Here is a 13,207-nt window from a genome sequence, read left to right as displayed (position 1 = left end):
TAAGTACTGCGGTTCTCAAGATATTTGAGTGGACGGACGCCTCACAAACGGACATACATACATACATACATACATACATACATACATACATACATACATACATACATACATACATACATACAGACTGACGACGGACGCCGGACGGATACCCATCCCAATAGCTTCTATAGACTATAGTCTATAGTAGCTAAAAACTAAGCAAGATATAGAAAATGTGAGACACAATTTGGAAGAACGTTGTGACAGTTTGCATTCCAGCAAGTTTGAGTAAGATATTTTGAAGTATTGAGACAAAACATGGGGAAAACCGATTTTTTAAAGGGTATGAAAATTACCTGTCACGTGATAGTTATGTAAACAATGGTGACACTGTAGTTACCAAAATGTTCCCCTATATCTAGGCTTTTAGAAAATGTATAATTTACGGGGGTTCTGAACTGATTAACCACCAGAGAATTGTTAGATTAAAAAGGTCAATATCTTGTCTTGGAACCTTAATTAATATCTAGACACTTACCAGTTTCTTCTGTATCACTGCATTCAATCTCTTTGCTTTTTTCAAGATAATTCTCTCCATTTCGAATAATCCATCCAACTCCACCAACCAACTGTATGAATGGATTTTCTTCACTTTTTAAATCAGCATCTGACAAATACCTGAGGGTTTTGAAAGACACATACTATATACTTTAATCCCAACAAGGTTTAAATTGCCAACAACAATGCATTCAAATCATTAATTTTTCAATTGAGTCAAATAAAGAACAAACAGTATTCTGAATTCATGAAAAATCAGCATAAATATGACAAGTGTACCACAGAACTCTCATCAAATAAATTGTGCTCAGTATTGATATGCCCTAATTATAAAAGTTCATAAATTTGCAAATGAGCATTGGACAATACCGGTACTTGCTAATGACAAAGAAATATGAGGGATATCTGTCTTTTAAATGTTGGAAATTACGAATCTTACATTTTTTCAGCCAATGAAAATGTATAATTTCTACTAATTGTTGCATTCACAAAAATTAGCGTCAGTGACACTGTGCTCACATTTGGTTACACATGGCAAGCCAGCATAAGTGTATACATGTACACAACATTCAATAGCTTTTATGGACCTTCAGCTTCTGATATGCATAGTCAAGTACATTTGAAACAAGTCATCGTTGATGACACAGTCCCCGCTGGATTAAGGGGTTTGAATTGTGTCTGAATTTATCTTACTGTTAAAATGATTCATGGAGAATTTAATGAAAGATACTGAGTTTCATGGATTAATTACTTACATAATGATGTGAGGACTCAATACAGTACTGATAAAGATTAAAACTGAGAATGTATAGTCAATTTTACTTTGAATTCTTTTCTTGTGAAAAGAATTGATTACAAAGCTCTGTATTTCTGATTCAGGATAATTTTTCAGTGAATATTACAATATGACAGAGTATCATAAAAATGCACAAGTCATGTGACCCACCGAGGTCACAAGATTGTGGCAGCCATATTGAATTTTACCAAAAAAATGCAAAAAATGTTGCAACTTTTTGTTATTTCAATCAGGTATGTGGGGGATCAGAAATTGACAGTCTGCGCCCCCAATCTGCGCTAGCGCATTTCATTCTGCGCTATCAATCTGCGCTCCCATTCTGCGCTCTCAATCCATGAATGTTTTGATTTTAGTCATTACGGTGGCATTTGTGACACTGCCGCGATATAGCTGCCCGCTAGCTAATAAGACATGGCATGGTTTAGTGTTGAAATAGATTTGTATTTTTGTACACCATACCGACACTTGTACACCATACCGACTGTCAGGAAGACTGGTTGTAAGATCGAATGCAATTCTGAATCAAGCGCGACATACAGTTATAGTCTCATGGTTCCTTAAGGCTATGAAGAAGACATTCGATGAATTTTCTTTCTCATATAAAAAGGTTGAAAAATGATCAAGTACATGTAGTAAAAGGGAGTGGCCGGGCTTGCTACCAGCCACTGCAGCAACCTTGCGACATTGATTGTAGAAGTTTGTAGGATGGCCTACGGAAGCGCAAGTGGATACAAACTTTTGGTTTGGGTTACCGTCACTATTTAAACCTTTTTTTACGATTTCTCTCAATATTGAGCATTTCTGTTCATGTTCAGAGAAACGTTTTGGCCCGACAATTCTGACGTTAACCTGTTCGCAATGTCCGTGATGATGATTGACAAGTCTACGTCAATTGACGTCAAGCTAGCTGAATACACGCATGTGAGGCCGGTGACCTGTAGATGACGTGACACAATGGCTATCTGGCTATGTACTGATCAGGAAGATAGATTGGGAGTAAACTTGCCAAAGTAATTCACAGTAATTGTGCACAAAATCGCGAAAATCGTAAAGGGAAATGTAAATCATGTCTTTCTGTTTCACATAACGCAATACAATGCCTGGCCTGTCACTATAAATATTGTTTCTCTGACTGAGTGCTCACGTTGTGAGTTTGACTCCGATTGAGGATTTAATGAATTTCTCAAATAAAGATGACATCACTGATCTGAGAGAGTGATGTCGAAGAAACTGATACTATGACGGTGACGATTAGGTAAGTTGATGCCATAACAAATAGCAGAAGACAAGTAAAAACAATGATATATTTTCTCGAGATGTTTTCGATTTTTCAAGATTTGCACTTGATAACAGGAAGGCGATTTACATGTAGTCCTATCATGCAAGAAGTGAATGCCTGTGAACTTGGAACGCTCTGATTTCTACCAATCATTTCAACTTCAGTGGTTCGTTCGAACTGTAAATAGTTTTTTCAATCGTCCACAAGGACGACCCACGACTAAATCTGCATAACTTTTGTAGCACTTTCAATGCTGCTCCCTTGTTTTCATGTATGATCGTAGATGGCATTGATCAACAAATTATGACATCCATTCTAGCTTTATGTTTATATCATGCGAGGAGGTCAGAAACGACAATATACTCCCTTGTCACCGCATCAACCTGTCCTGATATAATCAAGGCAAGGTGGTGTCACATCTGCAAAGATAATAAATTACGTACTATATGCCATAGACACATGCTCTCTCATAAATGTATGTACTCCTTCTCTTTCGATTGTTGAAACCATGTTAATACGGAACGATTGAACTAACAAGCACAAAAATTGCGATTGAAGTTCCGCTCTTGTAAACAATGGTCAGTCCGTAAATCTTTCTCTGGTCACAATCCCTCACGAGCATATCCCTGTAATTTCTCAATAATTTCACAAACTGAGCATCTCTATCAGCTCATTTTCAACCCAACTATCACTATTACAGTAGCTAAACCAATAAAATAGTTCATTTGAGTGGTGAAAACTAAATAGATTCGTTCGAGATTACTGCAAACTTTTCCACAGATGTGAAGACGAAATATCCAATTCTAGCCAAAACATGACTCTGCGTTTCGGGCGGTTGCACTCGACGTCTTTTTACCAATATTAGCTACAACTTTATAGCAAGGAAAACGGTTGTGCAACAGGGCACGTTCATTTCGAAAATAGAGAGCAACTTGAAGGCAAACTTAATTGAAACATGGAGGTTTAAAAAGACCTCCTTTGACTAAGTTATGATTGAAAAAATCTCGCTGTAGTGTAGCGAAGCCCCTTCAGACAGGTTCCTGCGTGAAATATTACATATAAATGGACAATATGTGGAACTCGCGGTAGAGAAAGTCATGACCACTGTACTGTCAACAGTGCGCGCGACGTAACGAGTCAATCATACAAGGACGCAGTGTAATTTGTCTTCGCTACCGCTGGTAGAGTGCCCAGTAAAATGTTTTACACCCTTGGTGTTTATCTTTTAATTTTCAAATTGAGCCCGTTTGCGAAGTGAAACGTACATACAAGAAAACAGCTGGTATAGTCTCTGTCAAAAAGGATTTTATAAAAGAGAGATTCGTACATTCGTACATCTGATCCCCTTTTTCAACAATACTAGCAATGGAGCAAGAGAGTCAGTTACCACATGTATTAGAAACCCGATGGGAAAATCGGTCAACAGCCCAGATGTCGCATGGTTACCATGGAAACCGGCGGTTCTATTCAGAACAGAACGTACAGCAGGCGATGTTTCACCATCTCCACAAAATGGAATCATTTACGTAATGCTTATCTTTGACCCCCAAAACCTCGAATAGCTAAATTGTACCAACCACGAAACTACCGGTAGTTCAGTCACGTGAATTTGAGCATGCGCAGTTGTTGATGTACGTTGAGACAACGTTTTGATGCATTGGAAGTTTCCGGAATAAATCTGTTTGTTTGACTGAGATGTTAGTTTGTCGCGTGCTGTATTGACGGACATCACAGTAGTTTTCAATATAAATAATGTATCTGAAATTTGGTAGAACCTGGAATATAATATCAATCTGTGGAGCTGGAAAACTGAAATAGTAATAGTCATTTGGAGAATTTTTTTCTCGTATATAGAAATTGGCTCAAATTAAGCTATTTTGGCAATCCAGCAATCCCGCACCTTTATGGTAAGCTCTAGCCATTATGAAGATAGTGTTACTGAAACTGACTTGAGTGAATAGACTCTAAATTCAAAGTTGGGCTGGGTCAAACTTCAGAACTCAGAAATCCTGGAGAATCTGGAGTCTACAAAGTTGGCACACTTCCAGGCGTCACAACAACAACAGGTGAAAGAACTGCTCCATGAATATAAACACCTATTTCAAGATGTTCCAACGAGGACCAACATCATCTATCACGACGTTGATGTTGGGAACAGTAAGCTTGTAAAACAACATCTTTACAGACTGAATCCAACGAAAGCAAAATATCTCCGGGAAGAAGTCAAGTACCTGCTGGACAATAACTTTATTGAACCCAGTAAAAGTAACTGGAGTTCGCCGTGCATACTTGTGCCAAAATCAGATCATAGTTATCGTGTGTGCACGGACTACAGGAAAGTGAACACTTTAACAAAGACAGACACTTTCCCAATCCTGAGGATTGATGATTGCATTGATCAAGTGGGAAAAGCCAAGTATGTGACGAAATTTGACCCACTGAAGGGATTTTGGCAAGTCCCTCTGATGGATCATGCTCTTGAAATATCCGCCATTGTTACACCAGATGGATTGTTTCAGTACAAGGTGATGCCATTCAGAATGAAGAACTCTACGGCAACATTCAAACGGATGATCAACAACGTCATATCCGAGCTAGACATGTGTAGTGACATTAACTATGTCATTTAATTTGGTTGGGTAAATCATGGTTTGATCAACAGCAGAATTTTTCGGAAAAGAAACTATTAAAACAGGGACTTGTCTGTCTTGCAAGTCTAGCCCTGTAGTTTCTCATAATATTTTGACACCAAAATTATAATGCAGTTTCAAACGAAAAGTTGTTTAATTACGTTTATCTATACGTACACCTCTTTGTAAATGAGCAGCAAGGACAGGTCGTAGAGTTTTAATCAATACCGCAAATTTGTACCTTACAAATGTCGTCAGACAAGAACTTTTCATTTAAGAAACAGACAAGTTAATGTCAATGCATCCAATGTCTAAAGCAAGGACTCGTTACCTCCAAGCACAGCATGTGACCGCGGTCGTATTACAACTCTGAGCAAAAGATCCGTACAGTCATTTTAGGATTATGCCCTTCGTGGTAGTCTGCTGTCTCCCTGCAGCGATGTTCCTAACAAAATCTAGCCATCTGATGACATGGATTAAGGTGAAGGCTTTTATCTATGTTTTCAGCATCAGAGCTATTGCCGATCACACATTTGAGGTTTAGGATACTACATTCCGAGCTGCTAAACGAAAATCCAGTATGCTACTTCGCCAATGTCCAACGCGTTTTGTTTTGCCGGCCCAGCTGTGAGCAGCCATCATGTTTACTCTCAGGTCACGGGTTCATCAAGTTCAGTTCGCGTATTGATATTGATTCTTCATGCTGAAAGAATTTTACTCTCTTAGTAGTCTTTCTATCATTCAAATCAACCATTTTTATTCATGTAATAAATTGATTGCTATATTTAATATGAACATAACAGATTTGTGCAGATGTAGAGTCAAGCCCATGCGTTTAAAAATGGAACTATTTTATCGATCGCGTAATGATTTATAGATAGCACTTCCGTGAATGTCATGAGGCTCAATCGGCGCGAATTTAGATTTTAGTGTTGTCGGCTGTGTATTTGTGATCAGGGAGTTCTCTGATGGACAATTTTGTGATCTTTCTATGGAATTACCACCCAAATGATCTCATAGTGTCGCAAAAAACGTGTATACAGTACCAGGGACAGGCAGAGTTCAAAATTTGTGAACGCGAAAAGCAGTAAAATTCCAACTTTCTTCCTCATATATGACACAAAACGGAGGGGTGAGAGACCTTGCTGCAAATGGGAACCGTCCAGCGTCTATCCTGCCAGCCGATCAGAATGTAAGTCAATGTGCTGTCTATTTGCACATCGCTATTATGTCCTGTAACCCTTGTATTGCTATGTTAAACAACAGATGCATTTTGTTGAGTACGGATTCATTTGTTTCACAACAGCTGTACATTGTCGCCATCGTGTATGTAAACATGGTGCTCCTCCGTTTCTAGCTCCAAATAAACAGCATAATGCGAGTTGCTGGCTGTCCATTTTGATCATTATTTATAAATGATCATAATTATCTATGCATTTGGTTTCTCCGCTTCAATTTTTCAACTCGCTTTTGTCTCATTTTCAAATAATTACAGATTTCTTTCATCAAATTACGATGTTCACAGGTTTTGGTCAAACAAGAAAGACTACGTTACACTCTATCCTCAATGATTTGTATTTTGCAGAATGCATTGCTGGTACTGTAAACGGACAAGAAATAGAGAGAGCAAGAAAGCCAAATCACAGCCTTTGACAGTAATATAAGTGTTACATGAAACTTCATATGTCAAATGAATTTCTTTTAAAGACACTGAAATGAACATGGCATATATAAAATAAATCATACCACAAATTGAATTTAACCTTTTTTTCTCTGTTGTCTTTTTAATAATACCTTTATTTGCTAATAGCATAGTTTCTTGTGATGCTGGTATTTCAAAGCTTAATTAGTCGGATAAACATATCTTGTGCTGTCAACAATCTGTTAAATTTGTCAGCTTCTCATTCTCAATCATGTCATTATCGTTGGCATTGGCCAATTGTCTACAAAAGTGTTTTTACAACTTCTATGTGCTTATCATCTGAACTGAATTTATTATTGTAAGAGAAGAGAAAAAATGTTGAAACTTATGGTACAATGCATAATTTTTGCTGTCACCTGAGTATGTTGTTTCTTTGGTTTTCAGCATCTCTGGTTTTTCTGGTAAAGAGTCAGATCAGATCCATCTCAGGACACTTGCATACCAAAGTAGGTAATACCAGAAGTAAACCTTATAAAAGGAAATGGGTATAATTTAGGTAAATACCTGAAATTTACCTATTTTGTTTACATAGTTCAGATTGTCTGAACAACTATGTAAACAAAATAGGTACATTGCAGGTATAATACCTAAATATGCCTATTTGTTTTGGTAAGGTATATTTCTGGTATACCTATTTTGGGACGCACGTGTCCAAATCTGGACAATTGCAGGTATACCTACATTGTACCTATTTGGTATACCTGAGGTATACCTGTGGTTTAAAAAAGAGCCTACCTCAGGTAGTCTAGATTTGGACACTTTTGCCAAAAATAGGTATATCTGAGGTATACCTATTTTTGGCAAAAGTGTCCAAATCTGGACTACCCGAGGTAGGCTCTTTTTTAAACCAAAGGTATACCTCTGGTATACCAAACATGTACCTACTTTGTCTGAAAAAGTATACCTCAGGTATGTTTTTATTATACCAGAATTTGGTAAGGGTAGTCATGGGATAGATCATCCTGTTTGGTATTTTTCACGCAAATTTAACAAATCCCAGAGAAACTACTCTACAATTAATTGAAAAAGAGGGTTCATCTTTGATATTTGCGTTACAGAATTTTGAAGTTTGTTACTTCTTCAAATCAGGCAATAGTGGTTTATATTGATCACAACCCTCTTGTTTTTCTGCAGAAATTAAAAGACAAAAATCAGAGATTGTTAAGATGGAGTTTAATGTAACAGGAGTTTCATCTTGATATTAGACATATCAAAGGCAGAGACAATTTAATTGGAGACTGTCTCTCTCATATTTAGAGTTTATTGTTGTTCACACTTTTAAGATTACATTTGTAAAAGAAAGATTTTTCTTTGAAAAATTGTCTTTTTTGAAGACGGGGTGTGTTATATATGTCATTTTCCCCCACACTCATCATGACCTGAGTTATTTAGTCTTGAACATTCTCAAGGACACTGCCCTCAATGACCTCACAACCTTGAATTCAATTAGTCATGTTTGGAATATTCTGGAAATTTAATTAGCTGTGTGAGAGAGATAATTTTAGAACAGTAATTAGCATGTCAATAAAAGTTCTAGATTGTTCTTATATGCTCTTATGTAGGCACATGGGTATAAATAGGGACGTACACAGCTTGCTGTCAGACATTTTGGGATCGTGTCTCTTGTGTGTTACTTCAAGTCTTTGGAAACTCCAGCAGTATTAATTTCAAGACTGTTCAAGACCTTCACTGCCAACGCTGGATTTATACTGTGGACTTTGTGCAACTTCAAGCCTGCAAGCCAAAGGACTGTTCATTAATCCGACTGACCTATTACAACTCTGAGACTGGAGCTTTGCCGTCCCAGCTGAGATAAGTAATCTGTGCAATTTTACATTTTATATTCTATCCCTGACTTAGCAATTAGTTTTATTTTCATAATAAATTTCGTTTTACACGGAAACTGCCGAGTTCACCTTGTGTTCGTTTTCTGTCAAGTAACAAACAGATTTTGATCAACCTTAGGAACCGGTATACCAAATATCAAAGCTGTCAGATCAGTAGTTTTTGGAGAAAAAATTTTTGACCAAACATTGGGAAAATTGCACAAAATTACAAATATGAAAATTTAAATTCAATTTGCATAAACTTGACTGAGGTCATCCTGAGGAATATGTATACCAACTTTCAAAGCACGTGGACAAGCAGTCTCAGGGAAAAAGATTTTTTGACTGAAAACTGAAAAAATTACCCCAAAAATAGAAACATGCAAATTTCATCCTAATTTGTACACACCTAATTTAAAATACCTAAATGAATTTGCATGTCAACTTTGAACTCAATCGAACCAACGGTTACAGAGTTTTAGCAATTTGCAGGGTTTTTCCTTTTATCCCCTCATTTGCATATTTTTGACACTGAATTGTTCATTTTTACCAATTCACATCTCCACCCCTAGGTGCACCTGTACCCCAAATACTAAGACAGTAGATTCTGCAGTTTAGGAGTTTTTGACGTGGACAAACATAACGGTACATACATACGTATGTAAGTACATACATACATGCATACATGCATGCATACATACATACATACATACATACATACATACAGACAGACAGACAGACAGACAGACAGACATTCAAATGGATGAAAATGAACTGATTCACCTTCTTGATAACCTCTCTTTGGTATATATATACATATACCAAATGCGAGCTAAAAAAATTGCAACCCAATGGCCTGGCAGCCACATTGAATCATATCGCAACATAAATTGATGTGCATATGCCACAGTACTTTATCTGTGTACCAACACTGAACAAAATCTGTTCAGGGATAGTTGAGTTATGGTTCAAAACATGAAAAATAGCGTCAATGACACTTTGCTGACAATTGGTTACATGTGGCAAGCCAGAATGAGTGTATACACAATATTTAATAGCTTCTATGCACCTTTGTGATATCCATAGTCAAGTGCATTTGAACAAATTTTGATGCACTGTCCCTTGAAGTGTGAAATGGTTGGCAACTTGCAACTGTTGATTACACACACTTACACAATACCATTCAACCTAGAACATCATAACTAGTTATAAAATCAGCCATACAAAACCAAAAGTGTGCCTTATAATATTGTAATGCATAAAATTAATGTAGACAATATTTGGTCACTCTGCGGTCTATTGTTGCACAATCGAAGACTAAGGTAAGATCTAATAATGGGCATTCTTCAGAGCTTCCACTGTTAATGATGCTGCCACACCTACGGTACATACCAGTACATACTTTACTTTGCTTTACTTTATTGCTCAACAACACACTCAAGGAGTGTGGTAAGGCAAAAATTACAAAACTCAGCAAACATTGGATGAAGCTGCTGCAGGGAGAGGAACTAAAGTACATGAAATAAATTTGGCAAGAGTTAGTTTATCTTTGTGAGTAAAGATATACATGAACTTTTCTCTGTCATTCAAATCAAGAAAGCCTGGATTATACAAACTTGTGGATGAAAATAGACCATCTCGATACGTACAGTATTTTGGACATTCTATTACAAAGTGAAATTCATCCTCAACTAAAGACTTACTAAACTTGCAGAATCTTTCATTTGCAGGAACTTTTGGAATTGACCTTCTACCCAGTTCAATTTGTACGGTATGTTGTGATCTGAAATTCTTAGTTTTGTCAGCCACCTCCTATAGGTAAAAGATCTTATATCTAGCAAGTAACTTTCAAATTCAAATTTTGTCTTAAAAAGTCTATAAGTTCGGAGCTTATTCCTCTGCATTCCACACTTTCTTGTATCATGTTTGTTCATAAGTTTCACATAAACTATCATATACATTATTAACTGTGGAATTGATATTGCAAACACAAGACCATATATCGCTCCCACTGTGAGAGTTAAATATGCTTAAAATTATACCCATCTGAATTCAACCTGGATGTATAAGCAGATCTCAGTAAGATGTCATCTGATAAAACCAATCGATGCCAGTATTTGAGCATGTGCTTTATCTTCATAAAGTGAATTGGATATCTACTCAGCTCTCCAACAACACCATCAGACAGTGCATGTTTAGAGACTCCGAGGATAAATCTATAATAAGATATACTAACATCATTGAGAAAGTTACATTTGTCATTAATAATAATATTTCGCAGCCATATGTCATAATAGGAACAATTGAACTATCAAAGAGTGATAATGCAACTTTTACAGAAAGTGAACCATTTTGAAGGCCCTTACGAAGACTGAAAAGAGCTTTCATTACCTTTAAATTGACCATTTGGGGTAATGACAAAACCAAGGTGACAGTACTCTTTCACTAAGTCAAGAGTCACTCCATTGTAAGTGAGTGTAACTCCTTTTACCAGATGATTACTTTTGTTGAACACAATAACTTATTTTATATTAATAGATAATTTCCATTCACGAAAAAAACTATGAAGTTTATCTAAGCAGCTTTGTAAGCCTGTTTCAGATTCTGAAATCAATAAAAGATCATCAGCATACATTAGACAATTGAAAAGGAGTTTACCAAGTTTGATAGGACAGTCCTCACTGGAACCAAATGTACTGGGAAGATCATTTATAAAAATATTAAAGAAAGTTGGACTTAAATTACACCCTTGCTTAACTCCTAAGTTGGAGTTAAATTCTTCAGAAAAGCAGTTGTTACTTTTCACACAATACTTAATGTTGTTGTACATGGACTTAATTAAGCTATAAAAATTGCCATTAATGCCGTATTTCTGTAATTTCCAAAGTAAACCTGTACGCAAAACCCTGTCAAATGCTTTCTGAAAATCTACAAAACAACAATAAAGGTATCTATGACTGGGACTACAGCTTGACTGAGAAAATTTCGCATAAACATGTTGATCAATAGCAGAACGCAAAACAAGAAGATTATCTGCAGTTCTCCTCTTTGCTCTGAAATCAGACTGAAATGGCGAAAGAATACCATTGCTATTAAAGGCCAGGGTTGGGTATAAATAGCAAGCTGCCCCTGTTGGAGTTAGTTCATGCAAAGCGTGGCTGGGTGGCGTCACGCTCGATCGCTCCGTAAAAACCGTGCCAAAATGGTCACAGGCGAAGAAACTTAGGCGTACATGCACATGTACCTAACTATGAATGTCTAGTGATTGTATATATAGATACAATTTTTGATTTGAGCATAAATAAAGCTGATTTTGGTCGATGAATGTATTTCTCTTTGTCTTCAACATGCGTGGCAAGCGGCCACAACAAAGGTCTGCAAGCTGTCAATCAAAAAAGGACGCGCTACAGGTGTGAATCGGTAAACGTTTGCGATGTCAACATGTTAGATACGCACAGCCATGTAATTAGATGGGCGACCGCAGTGCAGAGCCGCATGCACAGGCACTCTTTAGCTGGGTAGTCTGCTAAATAGATCGATTTTCAGCTCGATCTATCGATCCCGTAGTCGATATGCCCACCTATTAAAACACCCATTTAGGTTGCAGTGCCGGCATGTCGACTACGGGATCGATAGATCGAGCCGAAAAGCGAGCAGACTACCCAGCTCGAGCCCCTGTGACTGCAAGTATGCCACCCAAGCCATAGCGCGTTCTCGCGTAGACGTCGTACAAGCCGCTATTTCCGATCGTTTCTTCCACAGAACTAGTCATTTAAAGTTCAGATTCAAGTTCTTTTAGATTTTTCTGTCGTGAAAAGTATTATTATTATCGTCTTGCCTTTTTAAAAGATTTTTGATGACCTAAACGACATCGTGTGTTGCTCCATTGCCATGGAATGCGATGTCAAGGAAAAGCCGGAAAAGCGGTGACTTTTTTCAAGTTGAATAAAATTTCCTTCCTGGTTGCGTCAGTCAATTAATAGAAATACTCTTGTTCACAATTGATTAAACCATAGACAGTGGACTGTCTCGATTCTCCCGTCTATGATTCGATATTAACTGACTCATTCTTTCTTCTACTTCTTTGTCGATCGATGAAAGTATTTTCATCTTCAATACTCAGTCCTAATTTGACAGATGTAATATCCAAACATATATTGTCATTAGTTTCTGACCAACGTACAAAAACTTGGCCCGTTTGCCAAAGCACATATTTGACAAGATGTTTTGCGAAACAGTGAATAAACATATTGGATGAACAGCCGTGACGGTACCCTATGCATTAGGGGGATATTCATGTTGCAGTCTCCTCGGAAAAAAACGGGGATGTTTAGGCGATAATAAAGGCGATGACTCAGTTGAATAAAAAACTTTTCGGACATCATATCTTAATCTAAGCGTACATTTGTCGGTTTGATGTGCGACCGTACGCAGATC

General features: G+C 37.2%; 1 protein-coding gene across 3 annotated transcripts in view; it reads right to left on the bottom strand.

The window, feature by feature from the left end:
• The window catches only part of LOC139148631 (N-acetylglucosamine-1-phosphodiester alpha-N-acetylglucosaminidase-like), a 149,318-nt gene that overhangs the window by 79,418 nt on the left and 56,693 nt on the right, over window positions 1-13,207 (bottom strand). For all 3 annotated transcript variants that reach the window (XM_070720116.1, XM_070720117.1, XM_070720118.1), the window contains one exon: window positions 518-657. In XM_070720116.1, coding sequence (XP_070576217.1) covers window positions 518-657 — 140 coding nt within the window. The remainder of the gene's footprint in view (window positions 1-517; window positions 658-13,207) is intronic.

Source organism: Ptychodera flava, chromosome 13 (genome assembly GCF_041260155.1).
Source record: "Ptychodera flava strain L36383 chromosome 13, AS_Pfla_20210202, whole genome shotgun sequence".
NCBI lineage: Eukaryota > Metazoa > Hemichordata > Enteropneusta > Ptychoderidae > Ptychodera > Ptychodera flava.
The sequence above is the reverse complement of the archived record's forward strand: the minus strand, read 5'-3'. Positions and strand labels throughout refer to the sequence as shown.